We start from the raw sequence: 22,831 nt of genomic DNA on the forward strand, positions 1-22,831 counted from the left end.
AGTTCGGGCTGGACTGTTCCCATGAGGCACAGGATCAGACTGATTTGCATATAGCCATGTCTGAACTGGGGTGGCAGAGTGGGCTAAAGAACGGTGATGGATTAAACCCAGATCTTTTGACTGGGTGTGAGTGTTTGATTGGTTCAGATGCTCCGTCCATTACCACCCCCTTTTGTACCGTCTGCTCTTGTTGTGGCTTAATGCTCGAGCTGCCAACTTAGGAGACAGGTTTTGAGGGGTAGGATCAGTGAGATATTACTGATACATCATTGACCTCACTCCTTCATGTAGGGGTGTACAATGATTTTATGCTTTGGTGGCAATCAAGACAAGTGTTCCGTCAACCCTCACGTGAGTATTTCCCCCCTGGGACGACATTTACTTCAGCAAAAAACTCAGGGATTTCATGTTAGTCTGTACAGTCTGATGGTACATAAATATAGTATAGGACATTCCTTGTAAAGAGAGTTTAGAACTGTTCAATTTGAACTTGATTAGCATACTGGGGTTTAAGTAAGCCAATGATGAAAATTCATGGCAAATTATCACAAACTGGGGATGTGATGCAGGCACCAAGGCAGATGAACTCTTGGACCACGGTCTGAGTTGTGTAGAGTGGTAATTCCATGTACTAATTGCTGAATTACTACCACAGATAACTAAGCTTTACTTTGCGTGGACTTGCAGTTTGTACTACTAAATTATTTTCTGCCCACATTTTTCATCAGCTAAAAGCAAGTGGGAAATGTGAGAGGAAAGGGCCCTGAACTATTAAATCTCTCTGCAGTAAAGTGCCTCGCAATTCCAGGACCCGCCAGCTATTCCATTTTTCAGGGCGAAAAACTCATAATGGCTACTAATTGAGGTACTGATACCATCTTGCATCAGTAACAGCAGACCCAGTATTGCCAACTGTTGTTACCCACCATCTTACAATGATGACGTTGGAGTTAAGTGAGCCCTACACTTTTTGTTTTAAGCCAAATTTAGTTGCTTCTGCCATATTAAATCAGGACTGTCAGCTTTGCAAGGGCAGAGGGTTATCTGACGGAGGCTCTTAAAGGAAGGGCAGTAGTGGTCTATTATTAAGGGAATTTCTACAGATTCAAATCTTTGTCTTTAGGTTATGCAAGAATATAAAGCCCTGTATGGCATTTCAGTACGATGGAAAAAATGGTGAGGACAAAAAGCAATTTTGGAATAATTAAGTCCTAGGACCCAACCTTTTGCTGAATGAGTTGTTTAAATCCTTACCAAAATGGTGGGTAAAGGTTCAACAGAAACATCAAGACCATTTCTTTTTAACAGGTGTACTCATTACTAGCTGAGGGGACTCCAGAAATGCAAAATATTTATGTTTCCATTCTGAACGAATAAGGACAAGCTAAATAAAGAGAAATGCAAAGTAATGTTATAACTTTTGATATGTCAAGTTTTGCCTAGCTCGAAATCACCTCATCTAATTAGGTTTGCCTGAGGAGGTCTCCAGAAAAAATATCCGAATTCCACAAAGTAAACGTAGAAAACAAATACCTCTATTTGCTTCAAATTTCAGTAACTGTGTCACTGCACGCTGACTGCCGAGTGTTCTTTAGTGGGACTGCAATGTTAAAAAACAAAACAAAACTATGCTTTTCTAAACAAAGATTTTTTGGGCTCTAATGTACTGATTCAGTGGGGCAGGGGCAGTTTATGGATGTTAACAACAAACGCTTTGAAAGATTCTTCATTGAAGAAGAAGCTACAGATTTGAAGCTATCTACACAGAGGCTTCCATCATGGAAAATCCTGTCTGTCCAACCTGGCTTTAAATGATTCATCTGATGAAAATATGAACATTTCGATTATTTGGAATTGTTCAATCCAGCCGAGCATGTGTAAAAGGGACGCTCGTCCAAGATTTCAGAATTACAACAGAAAATGCAAAAATATCTAGCCAGTCTGCAAAGCAGAGAGAAATGGGGAACCTTTACTACGTCTAGAGTGAATTTGCTAGATATGTACATTAAGGAGGCAATAGAATCAAGGTGATCAATGTGTCTCTGATGCAAGATCAACTGACAAGATCAATAAAAATGTCAATCATCTTAGGGAAGATGATGAAAACTGCCCTCATATGGAACGAGTATCTTCTGGGGGAACAATTTCCCAATATTAAATACAATATTACCTCTACAAACACTGAAGCTATGGAAAAAGTAGCATGTCAGTACTTTCTATTCATTCATGACTGTCTGAGGAGGTGCTACTTGATGAAGCCAGCAAACATGAAAAAACGATTAATATGCAAGTAGTACATCACCATAGAGATTAAATTAAGAAATGCTGATTGGTTCAACTGAAGTGGGTGCCTTTATGACAGCCTAAATATTTGTGGGAAAGATTGTCAGGATCTGCTATTAAGTCCAAACCAACAAGAGATATTGATAGTTCTCATCCCCGACGCCCTGCTCACTGAGCCTAAATATTAGCAAGAAAGATGATGACCAGGTGTGCCATTCAGTCCATACTAACAAGAAGGGATACTGACAGTTTTCATCGCTTACACAATCCTCTCTACAAACACACCTGTACTCCTGTTGTACAAAGGGGGGAGGTGTAAATACTAAGGAATGAGTCGACATGGACATTCTCTGGCCAGTAGTCTAAGCATGAATTATAGAACAGCTCACTTCCCAATGCAATCTTGAGTGGTATTGTTATAAAGCTCTTTTTGCCTCTGTATACCCAATTCCCAGCACATTGATTTCTGAACACGTACATTACATTTTCTCCATCTAAACTCTCACATCATTGTAAGAAACTATTTTTCATTTTTGTATGAATTTTCATGCACAAAGGCCTAGGAGGCTGAATGCTTAATGGAATTTGAATGTAAAAGTTCAATTGATATTTTTATATCGGCATTCTTCTAATCATCACATTTGAACTATATTATTTGCTAACTTGGGAGATCAGAATTGCCTCACTGCGATTAAAGAATTTTGATGAAAGGCGCATGCTTACATTATAAGGCCACAGTGCATGATCTGTTGAGTAGCCTCTTTCATGGCTCGGCACATGCTCAACACACTTCGTATTTGGAATAACAACAATTCTGGTCACCGTGTCCTGGTTATCACATGAAAAGCATACAGTGATGTCTTGACTGAATCTGCAACTAGGACTGCTTGAATGGCTTGATAACTGAATCCGCATTACACATATTCATTCACCTGACTAGATAAAACTGTGTTCTTCGGGATGCTGCCAACCACTCGGTATTAGGTACCCATCTGCCCTGGCTAGTGTATCAAAGGCTGTAAAGGAAGTAAAGCACACAGGCACACTTATGCAGTGAGCAACAGAGAACAGGCGGCAGGCTCAAAACAGTATTCCTACGCTGAAAATGCACACTTGTTTACTATTATATACCAGGCTCTTCAAAATTTGTGTAATCGCTGTGTAGGACTTGGCCCTTTCCCCAGAATTTTTTCGCTTTTTATTCCTTTAATTTAGGGTGCCCCCTATTGTAACAAAAGTGTATAGGCCTTGTGTAGTGGAGAAAGCCCTGTGTAATGTCAAACTAATGTTAAGGTGCAGGTGCTTCCTTCCCCTAACATGGCTGCCACTGACCCCTGCTACTGCAGCGCGGTCTTTGTTGGTGCATTCTAGTAGCCAGGGGCTGGCTAGAACCCTCAAACAATATATCCATACTAGCCTGCCAGCCTGCCCATAGCCAGAATGGTGGAACCTCCTGGAACCTTCTGGAACAGGTGAGGTGACACCAACTGCCACTGTCAACTGGCACTATAAGGAGAGGGAGGGAAACTTTCCTGTCAGATTGTGGGAGCACAGACCTGGGGAAGAACCTACGCAGGGGTTTTAGGCAGTGGGGCCTAGTTAAGGTCCTATGATACTGGGAGTGACAGGGCTTAGGTGTTGCCTTCCAAGTGTTGAGGAATCCTGACTGACCCCCTGATCTAGCCCGGCGGAAGGGGAACCCAGAGTCCACCTGAGGAGCCCGGCTGAAGAGATTTGATACCAGCCATCAACTCCAACCCCCCCACTTCAAGGACCCCAGAGACTGCTATTTACAAGGGCGCAAGAAACAAAGCGCCGAGAAGAAACCAAATCACCACAGGACTATTGAGAAGATAACCAGGTATTGGCGGTGTGTCACTTCCCGCGCTCCCTGACGCCACCTGGGACTCCTTTTGCTGGTTTGCCACTGTTGTGTGGCCTGTCCTGTTGGTCCTGCTGACCTGCTTCCAACTAAAATTACTGTCTGCTGGCTAAGCGCTCTTATTCCCTGGCGCTAGCACCCTGAACTACCTGTCCTGAGGAAAGTGCCCCACTGAAGTGAATGTTAAGCGCAATCTCTGCGTAGCGCTAGCCTCCTGAACTGCTAGCCTGACTGAATGGCCTGAGGCTCAAGCACTGTAACTGCCTGCAGAAGCGCTACAACCCTGAAGCGCTATATCTGCCTGAACTGCTGTCCTGCATCATTTGAACTGCCTAATTTACCTCAGCTTGCTGAACTGGACAAAGCGCTGTGCCCCCTTGAGAAGCGCTTATGTCCTGCAGACGGTTGGGCCCTGAAGCGCTGTACTCTTAAAGCGCCACAAAGTCCCCTGTCTGAAACGCTTCTGCCCTGTTGAGCGCTGTGGTAATTGCCCCCTTCAAAAGCGCTGACAGCCTTGTTCCTGCCCTGTTATTGCCTTTGTAAATGTAATGCCTTCTGATATGGCTATTCTTCCTTAGAGAAATGTTGATGCATTGCCTGCCAGTGTAAAATGAAATGCTCTACCCTGGTTTATTGATATGCAAAGGTCTGACGCATTGAGAAGTTCAATAGGAGGAAATGAAATGAAATGCCTATGCCTGATCGCAGAACTGACCTACTCCTGCTTCACAGAAGGTGTTACCCCAGCCTATGGTTGTGACTAATGAATGCCCATAGGGAAGGGTTATATGCCAAGTGCAATGTTCCCCAAGTACAACTCCAGGAAATGTTTAATGCTGGGTAACGTAACGTTTTTAACCTTAATTGAAATAGGTCATTGCTTTTGAGAATATGAATGGCTCTACATGAAATGTTGTGCCTTTTTATGGGGTACTTACTTGATTAAATGTCCTAACTTCGGCCTAAGGAACTGGTTATTTCTAGCTGAAGAGAGGCCACTCTGGTTAAAGGAAATGTTTACCCTAGCATTGGGCTGTTTTAGAGATCCCCAGGCCCATAGTTTATAGGCCTCAATTCCTAAAAGGGTAACCCCTGATTAGGGGTCTGTTACTGTTTTCCATAAAGCTGGCCTGATCCTTGACGAAATGTTTTAACTTCTGCCTAAGGAACTGTTTATTTTTATCTGAGGAGAGGCTACCCTGGTTAAAGGAAATGTTTACTCCTACCTGATGAAATGTTCTATCTGCCCTACAGAAATGTATTATAACTAATGAAATGTGTAGCCCTAATCTAGGAAAGGTTTATTCCTACTGGGAGTGATTCCTAAAATGGTTAGTCCTGATTAAGGAGTGGGTTATACCTGCACAAGGGGATGTTTATTCTTAATGAAATGTTTTCTCCCACTTAGTGCTGCATTTACTGAAAGCCTACAGTTACCTATTCACATGTTTACTGCTGTATAGCGGAACGTTATTTCTTTCCTGATTGGAACACTAAAATGTACTATGGAAATGTTGTTTCTTGCCAAATGAGGCGCTTACTCTTGGCAAAGTGCCTGGTTATTTTTCCTGAAAGGGTTTAAGGAAATGTTCACCCTTGCTTGGTGAGAAGTGGGTAAAATGCCTGCAGAACCAATGAGATGCAATGTCATTTGGTTGTCTCCTTAATGTATTTCTTACAGGTGCTGATAAGAAGCAAGGCCAAGGTCAGGCCTGTGGTTATTTATTACTTAATATTTATTCCTCTAAGTATTTATTGCCAAGTGTTGAAATACATGTATTTGAAAGGAAAACTAATAAGTAATTGATACTGTAATTTTTGACTACCCTGACTCTGCTCTATATAAAAGTTATCTAATTTTTATACAAACTAACTGGAGTGGTGTCACTCATTGCTTGCCCAATTTTACTGTCTCAGTGGTTTCATGTGCTGTATGGTCGCTTTACACATAAGCTTTCGGATGCCTACCCGCTCGTGCCATGCTACCCTCGGGGAGCTGGTGACCCCAGTTCCAACACGCTGCCATTCAGTCTTTTCTCCACTGGTAATGCTAACCTATTTAACTTCATGATTCTGCCCTGGAAGGAATTGTAGCTTACATCAATTACATTTTAGTGTAACCCCGGTGTCCAAACCGTCTGTCTTTTTGGGAAAAATACACTCTCACCACCCCAAAATTGGACAAAACACTTTTCTGGTTTGTGCGTGTAGTGTTGCCATATCGTGCAAATATGAGCAATCAACTCTATAAATGTTTTTGGTTTAACATACAAACAAAAGGACTTCTTGGTATTTGCGGGTTTCCAGACCTAGGGATCAGATAGACGTAGATTTAACCTGTAAACTCACTTTACAATGCAAGAGGGACATTTAAAATGGTAGCAAATGAATGAAGTTTGGCGCAAATAAAATATCCTAGTTAGGTCTCGGCCTAGGCAGCGCATGCACCGTCTCATCGAGAGATGCAGTATACTGTATAGTGGGGGAAGCTCCGCCCGCTATCTTTTAAATTGGCCAAAATCGTAAATGCTGTATTCTGATTGGTGATCGGCAAGTTGGTCCTGCCTCCTGACGGTCAGGATGTCATTTTTGTCCCCCATGGCTATCAGCCCCTTTACTTTCAAAACAGTTCTGTTCCCCTGCCTCCCCCGTCCATCACTTCTCTGCCCACCACAACCCCCCCACCCACTCCTGTTCCTGTCTTCTTGCACGACCGCAGTTTTGTTTACAATGCAATAGGGCTCTCGTAAATACGAGTCCTATTGTATTTGTAAATGCTAGTCTTCTCCTCTGATTGGCTGAGTGGATTTGCACTCTTTTTTGCCTGACCTATCCAGTCTCTTGTTAAGTCGTGATTCACACGGCTCCGTTACCCGGAAGCGGAAGCATGGCAGCTGTAATGCAACTGCACATCCTGCTTTACCAAGGGCAGGCAGGAGCTCGCAGTGCTCTCCATTACCAGGACCTCAATGGCAACTGTAATGCAAATGTGCATCCTGCAATGCGCTTTACCTAGGGCAGGCAGGAGCTTGTGGCAGCTGGCAGCGTTCTCGCCTACCCAGACCTCCCGCGCCGCCCCTCGATGACATGAGTGATAAGGTGAACACCGTTTAGTTGGGTAACATAACACATCTGGGGCTGAATTAGGTAAAGTGGTGATCTGTTCATGCCTGCGGCAGATGAATCTGGGCAGTGTGCTCTCTTGCATAAAGATGTGCTTCTCCTGAGCACACATGAACTCGCGGAGCATTGAATGGCAGACCAGCGTTTTGACCCTGCTGGGTTGTTGTTCAAGGCAGAGGTTCTGCTGCTTATTGAGAAGGTGCCTCGACAACAACAGATGACAAAGGAGCCCCACAGTCAAGATTAGAGAGGGGGAGCACAGTCCTCTGCTGGTCCTTTATGGGGTGGTTCAGAGGTCCCTCAGCCCTTTAAGGGCCCTCATTCAGGGTAAGAAAAATTACTACCTGCGGAAAGCTGCACTTCAGCACGGCGCATTGATCGGGCGCAGCTTAATTAACTTTAACCCGTTTTAACTTCATGCTAGTCCATTGATTCACAGTGGACACTGTGCCACAGGCGCTCCATTCCACATACTGGTGATGCCATAGTAAACACATTTTTCATACAGCATCATGGATTTGCTTCCATTTTGGTACACATTGCACACTGAGCTGCACAGCAGGCACTCAGTCTGCTGTGGCGGACGCATTCTTGCTAATTGTTTTATAAATTGGACCAACTGGTGATGTGTGTGCTTGTCTAAATGCAGTTGTGTTTTTATGTTCATTCGTTTTTTGCTGCAGCATTTGACTTATTTCGTTTTTTATTTGAACTTGCCAGACCCAGATCTCTGTTTTAACAATTTCACACTAACTTGCCCAGCAGGCGCTCAACACATTGAGCCACTACAGTGCACGTACTTTATGTTAAGCATGTTTTAATTCCTTGCAGTTATGCTCAGTTTCATTACAGCGATGTGCAGCAGGCACGTAATCCACCGAGTTGCCATAGCAGAAACACTCTTTATAAAGCATCTCTTGGTGGGTTTAAAGGCAGCAAGCAAGAGAGAAGCCCCTCTAAAATGTTTGGATTTTCCACCACTCCTTTAATGAGATAGATGCGTGGACACAATAATTGAATGTCAGTGTTTAAGAATCTTTATTTTATTTGTAACAGAAGACCATAATTGAAACCAAGCGTGTTTGTTGCCACACTAAATGAAACAAAAGTGATCTAGCTAACATAATTGATGCTTGCCAGATCTGGTCTCAGGTGTACTACATACTATAAACATGCAAAAGTTAAGATTTCTAAAATACTGCTGGTATCGTTTTAAAGATGTATAAAAGCCGGTTTGCAGTATGAACACAAACTGTAGTTATTATAACATATTTGCTAGTCTTTGTCTGTAGCCTGCATGTATTTAGGCACTCCAAGTCCTGGCTGGCTGCAGATAATGTCTGGATGAGAGTAGAGCGTCCTATCCCGCTCTTGTACTGACGCCGACTGGAAACCTGCATTTCTTATCTTAAAGGAGCACAGCTGGGGGCCGATTGTGAAAATATTTGTTAATTGCAGCGCATGACGGTGCTGTAATTAGCAAATATTTTCACAAAAGCCCACAAACAGCCTCCGGCCGCGCTCCATTAAGAAATGAATGCAGCACTTGCAGGAGGAGCCACTGCTTGCACAGCCTTACAGCAGACAGGAAATTAGCAGTTTACACGCCACTCGCGTTTTAAAAGCAGCAGCTCGAATGCTCTCCCGGGATGTGCTGCGTGTGCGTGCTTCACACACAGCACTGTGCACTTTGGGGAACGAAGGTGCGCGGGCGCCCAGGCGTGCACCTTATTGGGAACAGTGATCACACCTATGATTGTTCAACGTTTCCCTTTTCCGAGTCTGTTTGGCCCTGTGAAGCAGCTAAAGATACATTGTGTAAAATCATGCATCCATAGTTTTCTATGAACACAATTGCTTGAAAGTCATATTTGGAATTGTGCATGTTGGATTTTTGTCTTGTTTGGACTAGATAAAGATACTTTATTTTTCCAAACTGGTGTGGTGTCCATTTGTAGTGTTTTCACTGTGTTACTCTGTCTGGGTGCAAATACACATTGCCTTTGGGATAAGCCTATCTGCTCGTGCCAAGCTACTAAGTGGGTGAGCAAGGGTTATCTAAAGTGTATAACTCCCTTATCTTGCCTAGAGGGAAGGGCCCTTACTTGGACAGGGTGCATAACACTGCCAACTAGAGACCCCATTTCTAACACCGCCCACCTTCCTCGGTTGACAGGGGAGGGCTCAGCGCCTCTCCTCGTAAGCCAGTGTGTCAGCAGCCCACTCCCTAGCTCTAGGGAGAAGTAATCTCCGGTCCTGCTGATGCAGCGGCTACTCCTTATCCTCTCAGGCTCAGTGGGGCCACCCAAGGAGGTCAGCTGCCATCTTGCTTACCACTCAGTTTGCGTTTGACCACCTTGTTGCTCGCTCACTCACCCACCCACCAGAAATCTAGGTTGTCGCAGGACAGAGAAATTCCCAGCCAGCTCTGCTGGCACTCAGGAGCAGAATTAGTGGTCCGGCCCGCTATGTTAGCTAATAACTGGCAGGCGGGCAGAGGAATGCAAAGCATTTCACACTCGTCCATGACACATAGAAGAATTTGTAACACTGAGCCGACAAGATGTGTGAAACCCTGTTTTCAACACCAGATACTTCACTTGCTCTAAGCATTACAATATCAAATATTCCCAAAAAAGGCAAACGCTGCACGAGTCACACATTTGACCTTGTAGACCGTAAACTCCTTCGGCAAAAAATAATTAAAAGTGGGGCATTTCCCCGGGGCTATAGTCATTGTTTACTACCCTCTACAGTGTAACATGGATTAAAGTTCTAATGGAGATAACCGGCGTATTCAATGAAAATAAATATACATAGCGGAGACAATGCTTCGAATTAGCAATATTTTCCCCTCATCTGTGACCTACTTTTCAGCTTTCTTTATTGTTTTGTTTTTTAAACATGGGCCTCAAATTCATCTGCTTAAATGTGGAAATCACCTCCTGGATATATGCACAGATGAAATTCAAATGAATTAAACACCAATTAGTCAACAAAAGAAAATTTAAAAAACTGGAAATACATCCCAAAAAATGGCTCAAAAATAATAAAACAATATGGTGTTTGCCAGAAGGAGTATTCCATCTTCATTTCTAGGGTGATGATCAAAGAACTAGAGTTCAACTATTGCTATCGAAGGGTCACACTTTCATCCAAATTAGATTAGACTTCTCGTATCAAAAGCCAAGACTTGAACAAAGAAGATAATGTTACTTTTTTATTAATATGGGTTGTCGTGGTGTTTTCTGTCCTCAGAAATGGTGCATAATGCAAACTTCCACCAAAGACGTCATATGGCATAGAATGCCATGCTCTTCAATGTGTGCATCTCCTTGAACCTGAAGGATAACTTTGGAAATGCTTCCTAGCAGTTAGGCAGTCATTACCAAATGCAGACCTCAGACTGAGTGTTGGCCTAAAGAGTTTTGCATAGCCCAACTGAATGCTCAGATCTGCTCGACATTCCCTATCCATAAACTTGCAGGATTCGCCAAGAATGCTAATCTACAAAGAGTTTTGGGATGCTCGGGCACAAATACACCATTCTCTGCATTTAGGGCTACTTAAAGAAAAAGCCCTTAAAAGCTTTTAGGATAATTCGTTCATATTAATCTTTCAACTGGCATAGTATGTAAAATTGTTGGCTTCACAATATGACAAATATACTCAATTGTAGAAACCCAGAGAGAATAACACTACTAGCAATATTTCTAACTAGAGGGTGTAAGACAGTCCAGCAACATTAAAAACTATGTATTATACTGAGCCACCGAAAATACGTAACCATTTTTATTAATTTCTTTATTTAAACCTTCCTTGTGACTTTGGTGGTATTGCAGCATCAGTGGAAGTAACAAATACATAAAATAAATGCATATGCTTTACTTCTTGTGAGTAGCCCAGGATTCAGTATCTAGACGGAGCCACTGAAACAGGTATTAAAAACAGAGGTGGTTAGATTTGCAGACACTCAATTTTCATATTTTGAAACACACACTACCATTGGAGGCACAAGAACAAAAGATCTCAAGCAGAAGCTTGCACGTTCAAGTCCCTCCTAGAGACTGCCTATTGTATGCAGTCTTTAAAATAGGTTTGCCTCCATGTAATCTTGTCTGACAGGTGTTCTCTTGCTTCTTCCATGGTCTCCTCCTGAAACGCTGCAATGTCAGCATTTTACAGATGTGCTTCTTTCAACTGTACACCTAACTTTTTATCTAAATCATTCAGAAAGCTTTGAGTCACCTCATACTGGACACACTTATAAACAGCACCATCAGTAGATGTTTAATTCGTTTTTAACTCAACAGAACACACACAATTACTACTTGATAATCAGAAGGAATATTTATTGACTCAATACATGTAGGGGCTTCATGGTGAAATTTAACAGTGCGATAAAAATATCACGTTTACAGAAATATTAACCTAAGCTGTCTCCCTCATAATTTTGCTCAGTTTCTGAATTTTGGCTTTCGTTGACATATCGATGTATTTATCACCAATGCTGATAACCATTCCGCCGAGGATCGCTGGATCAGTCTACAGAGAGGAGGACACATAATTAGAGAAATTGCATTTTTTTTTTAATTCTGAGAACAGTTTTATGTTTTCTGCTACAGAAGGTAGACCAACAATTGCCTAAATCTTTAAAACACCACAAATTCACTCATACTAAAAGAGTTTGTCCCGAATTATGGTTATACAAAGTTTCAAAGGTAAGAAACATTTTAGTTTTTATTGTTCTATGCACAAGCCCAGAACAATGTCCACGTAACTGTGGCATTACGTTACCTGTGACTATGCCAACCAATGACAAACTCCTTCAAGGATATCAACACCCAGATCCATGCAAATGGTTTTGCTCATTAGCAGGTTGCAGCTATTGTCTTCAGAGTGTATTTTAAGTAGTTGATAAACAAAATCTTCATCCTCCATGCTGCTTCAATATTGAGAACTTTTTTTCTCCATGCAATATATTCCTTGGTGAAAGTGTGCACCCCCCCCCCGTCCGCTTCAGCCTCTGCACTCATTTACGAGATTTCACCTAAGAAGCGTGAATGGAGGATCGTGGAGAGCGTTTTTTTTTTTTTTTTTTACAATTTTCTTACTTAGCAGATTTTTTTTGTTCAGCAAGTAACGTTACAAAACCACAAATAGGTAAAGAAAAAGGTTAAGCTACCAATGACACCAGAGAGAGTTGTAATTCAGGTACTGTGATACACTTGTATTGTGCTGTACACCCGAGTTAGGGAGCATCTTTCCACCCCTTCCATGCAGACAGTAACATACTTATGCATTTTTGTGCATTGAGGGATGCCAGCCATTGATCAATGGTGCGCCTTATTGTTGAATTATACGTAGCGTCTACGTTCCCTGCATTATGAAAATCACAAGTACGTGGAAAAAAACCTACACCGTCTATAACAGAGATCTGACTAAACGAATTCAAATTAATTCTGCTGTTTAACTTCTTTTTATTTCCCAGCTTTCCCTTATGGGTATCTTCATTCAATTCAAAAGTATTGAACAGCTCCACATCAATGTATCTTGGAAATATTAAGTGAAAACACGTATAAAACCCTATCTGGCTTTATATTTAAGCAATGTTTAATTGCAAAAAGAATGAAAAGGAGACCACGATGCCTTAAGCTTTTCCAAACTCACAATTTGAAAAAGTGAGTAGAAACACAAAGAAAAAAAAAGGCAATTAACTCGAGGGCTTCATTAAAAAATGTCCATGAATCATAATTAAGCCAGTAACTGGCTAAATCAGGATTATGTGTCAAATGAGAAAATCCACAGTTTAAGCATTCACGTTGCGCCAGGATGTACCTAGTTAAATGTGATTGAATGAGGGGGAAAACTGTAGAAATCAGTACCCAAGCCAATTCCATAGGTGATAGATAACTTGCAATGTTGCAGTGCTTAATTTGTAATAAAAAATTTAAAAAAAGAAGTACCCTTAATTACCTTTTGTTTACAGTATTAACTAATTGATGTGTTATACATTTAAAAATAAAAATATATAGATTTTGGACATGCATCTTTTTACAATTGCGTTTCTTTGGTACAACTATAGATAATGTTATCCAAAATTCTCAAACCTTTAACAATGTACTGTATTTAGTAACCTAATCATTAATCTATTATTCCATTGGGTCAGTTATTAATAGTGGCCTGTTTACAGATTTGGAAAAACAAGGCTCTTACCTTGAAACTGCATTTAGCAATATAGCGATTCATCAGTTTTATAGCTACCCATTGAAAAACTAGTCCCAGCATTTGCATTTCAAAAACAAATATATAGCTTGGCCCTTACAGGGACTGCAGTGCTGGCAATACAGGGCATAGTACAATTCATCACAGTAGCCTCAAATACAAAAAACTAATAGACCTCAGCCATGGAGTCATGTAACAAAGCGCTGCCTATATAGGACCCTCCTCATAGTTACTTTTACCCCCCACCTTTTCCCGATTCAAGCGAGCAGCCGCTCCACAGAATGAATATACCAGACCTTAGACCAGCACAACTAGGGCCTCCAAGAAAGTGGATTCCTCCAGATGTGGGAGATAGTTAATCTTACTGATAGTAGGAAAGTAGTAACCAACTTGCCCCTAGGAGTAGTGTATGGGTATATCAAATCCTCCCCAGCCTCATCCAACAAGAGCACCAGTGGGTCCAGTGGCTAGGCCTCCAAGCAAATTAAACAGATCTGCTGTAGGACCTCCACTCCGAATCACTTCACTTGTGTACACTGCCACCAGATAATGAAATAGGAACCCCGGGTCCCACAGCCATGTGAAATGTTTGTATGAGTTGGCTTTGTGTTTCAAGCAAATAGAAGTCTTGGCAGCTTGCGACCAAGGCTCTGCAATTGTCCTACGCAGATCCTGCTCCCATTTCAGTTCCTAGTTATGTTGCTATGTTTATGGGAGGCCGATCAGGGCAATAGAGATGAGTGATGCCCTTCTTTGTGGCACCCTGTGTGAAAAGCTGTTCACAGAGAGTTTTAGAAGCAAGCTGTACCCAGCCGATGAAACCGGTCCTGGGTTACTTGTGTTCCGGTTCAGGGAGGAACTGGCTTGGCAGTACGGGATGAGCTGTTCAAATGAGGGGCAGGGTCAAGAATGATTTTCATATTGCGGAGTCCAAACTCAAGTGGCATGGTGAGCAACAGAACAATGGTTTGGAGTACTACCCCGAGCTATTGCCAGTGGTTGTACTACCCCGAGCTATTGCCAGTGGTTAGACGTATTGCAGGCAGCCTCCCATCACCCTTGTGTGGTTCAAAGAGTGTTTTAGCTCTTCTACCTTTCACGGACTGTGTGTTCACCCAGTGGAGGTGTTGATTAAGTCAGAACTCAGCCACTCCAGTCAGTTGCAGGATATGTTTGCAAGTGGGCCTATCAAGGGTGGCCTCATCATGATAGAGGTCTCCTAAGAGGTGGGGGGTACAACCCTCACACCCCCTTCCCATTTTCAAGGTGTTGGTAGCCGGCTGGAACTCCGAATTTCACACAATGGTGGGGAGAGTGGGGAGGGATACATGGTTGCCACATGATGGTGATTAATCGTATCCCAATACCGAGGGAATGTGGCCATGGCATATAGAGGTGCCTGAAGAGGCAGGAAGCGGTCCCCGGGCATCATTCGCAGGACGTCGTAAAGGGAATGGGGTGGCACAGCTCTGTTCGAGCAGCACCTAAGGTTTAGTTTAAGAGAATTGGTGCTGATTGGAGTTGTTAAGAATGTATGTAGTGTGCCATGTTAGGGAACCCCAGCCCTCACTCAGATGTTCTCTTATATAACGTAGGCCTGGGCACTCGTGGCGCAGCGTTACTCCATATAAATTTAAGTTGCTGTTCTTGTACCTGGCGGATGGTTTCTTTAGGAATCCATAGGGAAGAGTTTGTTTTACATATAGCAATCTGGGTAGGTAGGAAATTTCATGCTTACCCCAGTGATAGAGGTCTTTAAGCCGGGCCTAAAGTATGGGTTACATATTGTATCTTTATAGATTACGGATAATGCTGGTGAGAAAGACACCTAGGAACAGTATACATGTGTCTGCACATGCCAAGGCGGAGGACAAGCACTGAGACTTATTGGTGGAGTCCCATACCTATAGACTACTCATAATTAATATGAAACCCCAAGGCAGCTTCAAACTGCCTCAATTTGTATAAAAGACAAGGGAGGGACGTATCAGGGCAGGAAGCACAGCACATCATCAGCAAACAGGGCCAGTTTGCATTGTTTCCCATCGACCTAGATCCCCCAGACTTAATGATTGTTTTCTAAGTGGCGTACTAGGAGTACCTTCGTTTAAGTTAATTTTAAGTGTCTAGGGGACACCCCTGTCTAGTGCCCCTACTGAAAAGAATAGAGGGGAAAGGGTGCCACTAACTCTCATTCACATCACCGGGGCAGTGTAGTTGGCCAACACATACGTTGTAATGAGTGAGCTCAGGCCCGCTATTCAAGAGGACTGCTCCAAGAAATTGCCATTCCACTCGATCAAAGTTCTTCTCTGCATCTAGAGAGAAATGTATAGTCATGGTCCATTCCGTCATGTCGACCATATTTACCACCAGTTGTACCTTGTCCTAGGTTTCTCTATTCTTTATAAAGCCAGACTGGCAGCTCGACAACAGCAGCCATATTGAATGCAGGCGGGAAACCAGGATAGAAGTGAACATTTTACTACTATACTGCTTTACATCACAGTTCCCTTTGCGTGCTCTGTTGCACCAAAGTCCAAACAGACAATAGAAAAACCAATGGCATCTGCGTCAGCACATCATTTATAGTACAGTGTTTGGTGTATTTAAAGAACAGATACAAATAGATAGGCTGGAAATGGTGCAAGTACTCACCTGGGTCTCCAGCTGTAGGACTTGTCCTTTAGCCAGAAATCCATTCAGAGCAGTTTTTAAATCAGCCAGCGTGGGCTCATCCAAAGGCTAAAAAATAAAAAAAAAGGAAATGTAGTCAACTGCTAATGGAACATTACAGCTAGCGATACTGTAATAATAAAAGTGACATTCCAAATAATAATATGTTGATGTTTAAATTTCAAACTGTTTTTAATCATGCATGCGGACACTAATTCATCTTTTCTTTACTAATTAATTATGGGTCGCAGGTGAAGTCAATAGGCGACCATCAAAACAAGTAGGGACATTTTTTTTCTCTACTTTTCAAAGGTTACCAAAATGTGATAGACTGAACTACCTTGAGATCGTTTCCTGAATAGTTAAGGTAATCTAGGCAAGAAAATCATCAAATGCAAATCCTAATGCTAAAACGACTTGACCACTATTTAGAACCACCTCACAAGGTTCAGAAACATTTCAGATGCAATAATACTACACAAAAATTCCCAAGGTAATTTCTAGGTGTAATATTACCACACCATTATGAAACTGCCCCTTAGGAAAGGAGACTTGTAGTGGAAAGCAGTGCCTCTGCATCAATTTCTGCATGGTGTTCGCACATTCAAGGACGCTTTCCGCAAACATATTTCACCAGATTTACTCTACCAGAATTTATCCTTGGAAAACCCTGAGGGGATGCTATTACTGCACATCCTGAGTTCCCGATTCAGAAAGAAACTCCTTTTTCTGCCAAAACTGGGATAGGCAAAGTACTATTAAAAAGGGCTTAGGTCTTACTCTCAGAGGCGGCACTCCTTGAGCAAGTCTTATGCTGGAGAGCCTCATTTAAAACATTAGTTACATACATAAATCTCAAACATTCTCATCAACACCATCTCTGTTAACTTATCACAAACCAAGTCTTTGCAAAACGAGCACCTGTTAGCATTCGTGAGAAAAGGAGTGCGTGTAAATCTTAGGTGAAAGAATATAGCATAAGATTGGCAGAATAAAATAGGCATGCCTCTTATTTTTGTATATGTTGTGGGTGAGAAACTGGTTAGACGTGTTAGGGATTCTGTTTCTGTATATACAGGTGAGACCACTGTGGATCCCAGAGGACCAAGTCTGTTGATCCAGTTGATATCCTTAAAGGTAGAATATTTGCTGATTGTCATTGGCTGTATGTGTCGTCCGACTGGCTCACAGACAAATCAGACATATTTGCTTGAAAGTTGGATAAAAATATGCAGAGACTGCTGCTCTTTCCTTTGCCTCGCAATTATCAATCAACAATCACCCATAGCTCATCAGAGATTTAATATATAATAGTATCTCTAATCGTGGTTCTATTTCCACCCCGCTCTCCAGAAAGTCTCAGGCAGTAATCCATAACAAGGAGAAGGCATGTGTAGCGAGCGGGCTCAGATGTAGTTCTCTGTAGAACTCTTTTCTCATCTTTCAAAGTGAGGGCGAACCTCAATATCCAATCACATCAAATGAATGGTAGGAAACAAAATCCTTCACAGGGAAGCGCCCTCTTATCACAAGCACCCTAGGCTTGCAATTGTATCTATTGTTCTACCACTATCTATATTTTACATGATGTTAATTTTGTTAAATATTAATATTGGATTGCATTATTGCACTGTTATTTCACTTTTAAGGTCAATCACATTTGTGAACAGTCTCAAGCCTAATGAATAACAAGCATTTGCAATGCAATAGGTCTCGCATTTGCGAAAGTTTAAGCTACTGGCATTGTAACTGACAATGCCTTTTATTTATCTGTTTAGATAATTAACAAAAGTAAAATACAATGTCATTTACAATGCTAATAGCTCATACTCTTGTAAATGCAAGACCTGCTTCATTTCAAAGAAGCGGCCGTCATTGTCCCGGGCTGCTTGGAAAGTTAAAGCGGGCATGGCACGCTGAATGTTGCAGGAAAACATGTTGTGCCTACAGTAGGAGAAACTCATTAAAGAAAGTAGTGCTTACAGACTAAATAAGATGTACAGTGTAATAACCAAAGTGAAGGGCCAGTCCTCATGGGAGGATACAAATGAAGACAAGGCGGTACTAAGGAGGGACTAACAAGAGTATTAAAAAATTAGAAGCCAGCATTTATAAAGGACAATGACACAAACCAATGACAAATATGGGCGGAGAGTGGGCAGGGCTTCAAGTCCATACTCGAATACAGCATGCCTAGCAGATCAGCGCATTCGCTGCCCAAGCTCGAACTATTCACATCTACCTTCACCCTGAATAAGGGACATATACTGGTGAACCCACAGGTGATGGTACTGCTGCAGTAAGTCAAATCTTGCCATAGCATTGCAAAGTTCTCCGACACTGCTCTTCAATATCTGTATGAAGACGATGCCATAAAACACTACGTTATAATTTGCGCAGTACACACCTGTCGTTAGTATGGCCTCCCACCCCTGAGGGTTGTATGGGATATATGTTTCTCAAGATTTCAGGGTTTCCTTGTAGGCCGGATGCTGAACCATCAAAAGTGAACCACTAGGGAGCCTGACAAAGATTACTCGAAAACTGTACCAACCCTATCAAGCTCTACTGTGGAATTCACCAATGAGGCATTAAAGGCCAGATTTGGGAAGCCATCCATGAAGACATACAGGCAACATGGGCAGAGACCACTTTCTCAAGGGTAAGGGCCAGATTGCCCGTACAGGAGAAAAAGAGCTGAAGAGCAGTGATAACCTAGAGAAAGATCAATGTGCGAAACCAATCACAAGCGAGTCCAGGTTGGATCACAATATTTTCCACACCACTGATGGGGCCGGCCAGACACTAGTAACATCCAGATCTGTATGAATGGATTCTGTGCTTTTTAGCCCAGGGCAGCTGGAAGAAGGTAGGGGTTTGTTAAACACAGATAGCCCAAGCAAAGGTAGAGCTGGACTGCTGGGGTGGGCATTCAGTGGCAAAGACCAAATCCAATCTTCAAGAAATGACAGATACAAGGCATAAGATGACTCACTACTGAAGACTGCTCACCTCCCCTGGTCTGCATCTTAAAATTCTTTATTCTTCCACTTTGCAGTATGTGTCTCCCTCCCCTACATTACCCATCCAGAAGAACCCTTGGGGACGGAGGGGGTTAAAGTGGGGTAAGAGGAAGGAAAGAATGATATAATAACAAACACGGAAGGGAGAGAACGAGAAAATGGAAGAGAAAGAAATCGCGAAAAAGAATTGAGACCAAAGAAAGGAAGAGAGAGAAAAGAGATGGGTGCAGGAAAGAGACAAAGGAGAGGTTGGTTTCTGTGACTTTACAATGTGCCTGGTTGGACGATGTTGCATTGGTCCTCATGCAAGGCAGAAAATGGGCCCCTTGAATGCTGTTTGAACTGTTAAATACAGGGATAGTCAAGGGTCAGTGGCCTTCTGCACCAATGGAAGCTACGCCCCTGGCTGGGTGTCCACTCGGTCTGCCAGGTCCTGTGCCGTTAGGGTGTGGGTTCTGTGTTTCCATGCATGCTGGGTGGGATGTGTGCTGTGTGTGTTCTATACACGACTACTTCTGCGTCTACCTTGTGCACCTGTGCCAAGATGCAGAGGTGCGCTTTAACCAATTGTTTAAATACAGTGCGTGCATCGGTGTGTGCGAGTGTTCACACGGACTGTGCACATGCCTCTGTGAAGAGGCCAGAGAAAACAGAGTCAACAGTAAGTTTTGTCCTGTAGCACTTTCTACCCACGTCTTGCGCTTCTTAGCGCTGCGAGTGACCAACAATGCCGCACAGACATAAGATTTATTTGTAAAGCACAAGATCACACATGGGGTTTCCTGGCGCTGGTTGACAGATGTTTGTTACCCACGTGAGTGGAGGATAAGAGACCGGACAGGACAGAGGCACAACTAGAGCCAAATTTCAGAGGGGCTAAGAAAAAATGTGTGGGGACAAATTCTTCCAACAATAGGCAGAGTGGAGATGCAAGGGCTCTAAGAAGGGGTGAAAAAACAGCAAAGCCTCATTAACAAGTAAATGATCTTTTACAGACCTGTGAAGTACTCAGGTGTGGCTGTGTGTGTGTCTGAGCTGTCTCAGCCGGGTTGACAAAAGACAGGGGGTGGGGGCTGAAGCCCTTTGAGCCCAATGGGCTTCATCCAGGCACCCTCCTGTAGATGAGGTGCAGCATGATGGGGGTTGCTGGTCCAGGGCCATCCTACGCAGACAGGGAGTGGTTGCTGGGATGGACGAATAACTCTTTGCCCTGCAGGTAGAAGGCCTCGCAGGCCCCCGCAGAGGCTCAATGCTGCGCTGTGCGAGGGGTTCCCATTCACAGTGCAGGAGGTGAAGCAGCTGGCGAGGTTCCTCCCCATAAGGGCTGCCCACGTACTGCAGAGTAAAGTCAGGTGCCAAGAAGCTGCGGTCGGGCTCCAGCTTTAATGTTAGCTGCTTCCTGAAGGTGATTAGCCAGTAGACTGTTTTCTTGTGCTCGGGGAGGGGCAGTGTGCCACCCTGGGATTCGTCTCACGGCACCCGCACTGGGGATACAAGCTCTTCCTCCATTGTGCCCAGGGCGACATGCAGGACGGGCAGAAATGCTAACACAGGCAGCAGGTGATAGCAGAAAGCACCCGTTGCCATCAGCGGTAGCAGAGCCCTTTCACAAATAATAAACCAATGCAAATATAGGGCGAAATCTTTGGGGTACAGCCAGCCTGCTGAACATACACCGCTAGAGGGGTTTGTGCATGTCGCAGGCAATAACGGGACTGTGGAAACATGTTCCCTCTACACCCATTCCCGGCACGTCCTTCCTTGCAACGTCTGCTCCTGTAGCCAGCGGAAGGGCTCCCGCGCTGACAGCAGGGCCTTAGCAACAAAAAGCTTGTAAATTGTGAAGCAGTAGTTTCCGCCTCGTTCTACTCCAGTGGGAAGGAAGTACTGTCCCGGTTCCCTGAAGAAGGAATACAAGGAAGAGCTAATGTTGGATTAAGAGGTGGGTACAGTGCTTGTAATGGAAAAATAGAAGTGTGGGTTCTATGAAGCAGAGTACCTGCTTGTTTCTGAGATGTGCCGGTACTCTCCCTCTCAAAATAAAAAAAGAAACATGTGTCTTGTTGAGGAGACAGTGTATTTTAGTCCTACAACAACTATAAAGTCTTACACTCAGTTGAAAAAAAAGGGAACAGAATAGCTGCTATGCAATCTCCAAAGATAAGCACTCGACTGAAGGGGGTGCATCTGAATTCAAAAGGCCAAGCACACACACAGAGCACCACAATGCCACAAAACCAGATAGCCGTCGAAACCCTGAACGTTGGGTCTAAATGTTACCTCTTCCCAGCTTGAAGCCCCCGTTTGTTATTTTATGGCTAAAGGAGAAGGAGTCAACGTGACAGTCCTCTTGATAGCGTTTGGTGTCTGGCAGTGGGCAACCACTGCAAGCCTGTTTAACCTTTACATTCTTCAGTGATGGCATCTCAGTTTACACCCTGGCTCGACAATAAGAGTCGATCAACCTTTGAGCATCGCTTTCAACACTAACTAGATAGGAAAACTGCTTAGTGGGCGTGCAAAGGGAGTGCGCACAGTGAGATACAGCTAAAACGTAAAGCACATAGAGAGCAGAGCACTTTAATAAAATATTAATATAATTACGTCAGAACATGTCGGAGCGTGGTATGCTAGGTATGTTGCAATATGGTATGGTGTTTAACCACATGGCTGCTAGGCGTTTTCCCGTCCTGTGCTGGGAATTGCTTTATTACTTTATTTTATGACGAGCTGGCCTTGTCATCCGCGCACGGCAGGTAAGCGCCATGACGAGCCCAGCTCGTCATTAGCTTCGAAGGGGTTAATCTCAGATAGCTCTATATGAGGGTCAGTGCAGATCTAAAAAGTGCTTTCGCGCTTACAAAGCTATGTATGCGCTATATAAATATTAATACAACACACATGTGCACGCGGCAGCCTGCACTAGACATGTGGGCGCTGCCCTCCTTTTTGCTGATTTCCCTGGCGCGCGCGCTCGCTCTCGTGCTCTTTCTCTGTCCCTCTCTATCCCTCCCATCCATTTCCAAAACTTATCTTTGAACTTCCCCTCCTATAGCATTGTTTTCCCAGCACCAGAAAGTGAAAGCGGCAAAATTAAGCTTGGTCGGGAGGGAATGGAGGGTGAATCAGTAAAGAACAAACATGGAGCCGGGGGGGGGGATAAGGGATATGGGGTGTTTGACAACACCAAGGAAAGCGGTTGTGTAACACGAGAAAAGTGGCCACGCATATTGAACGTATGAGCAACCCAGGCGTCATTTAGGAGTCATAGAATGTTTGGATAATTGCCCTTTCGATAAAATCAGCTGAACGTCCCTCTCTTCGTGTCGGTCAGCAATTTGCTGTTGCTGCAGTGTAATAGGGATAATTACTGATCACGTGCCAATTAAAGCTTTTAAAGGGTGTCAATAGATTCCAAACGATCAGGCGGTGCAGCAGACGCGCACAAACTCAGCTCAGTCTGGCTTAAAAATCAGAGTTGTGAATACCGAGGGCTGCTAGATTATATTATTCGTGTACTGTCTGGCTGCCGCTCCGCCTCTGACACTCGTGACGGCTTTTCTACTCACTGGATTTATTGCAGGCTAAATGCCTGACCGCGCACGCCTGCAGCATTGAG

General features: G+C 43.4%; 1 protein-coding gene across 2 annotated transcripts in view; it reads right to left on the reverse strand.

Moving 5' to 3' along the window:
* Positions 1-11,623: 11,623 nt before the first annotated feature.
* The window catches only part of ATP5PO (ATP synthase peripheral stalk subunit OSCP), a 76,847-nt gene continuing 65,639 nt past the window's right edge, over positions 11,624-22,831 (reverse strand). For both annotated transcript variants that reach the window (XM_086935351.1, XM_086935352.1), the window contains exons 6-7: positions 16,172-16,258; positions 11,624-11,833 (exon numbers count right to left, since the gene is read on the reverse strand). In XM_086935351.1, the coding sequence (XP_086791477.1) occupies positions 11,720-11,833; positions 16,172-16,258 (201 nt within the window). In that variant the 3' untranslated portion in view covers positions 11,624-11,719. The remainder of the gene's footprint in view (positions 11,834-16,171; positions 16,259-22,831) is intronic.

The sequence above is a fragment of the Lissotriton vulgaris genome, chromosome 8 (genome assembly GCF_964263255.1).
Source record: "Lissotriton vulgaris chromosome 8, aLisVul1.2, whole genome shotgun sequence".
In the NCBI taxonomy this organism is placed as follows: domain Eukaryota; kingdom Metazoa; phylum Chordata; class Amphibia; order Caudata; family Salamandridae; genus Lissotriton; species Lissotriton vulgaris.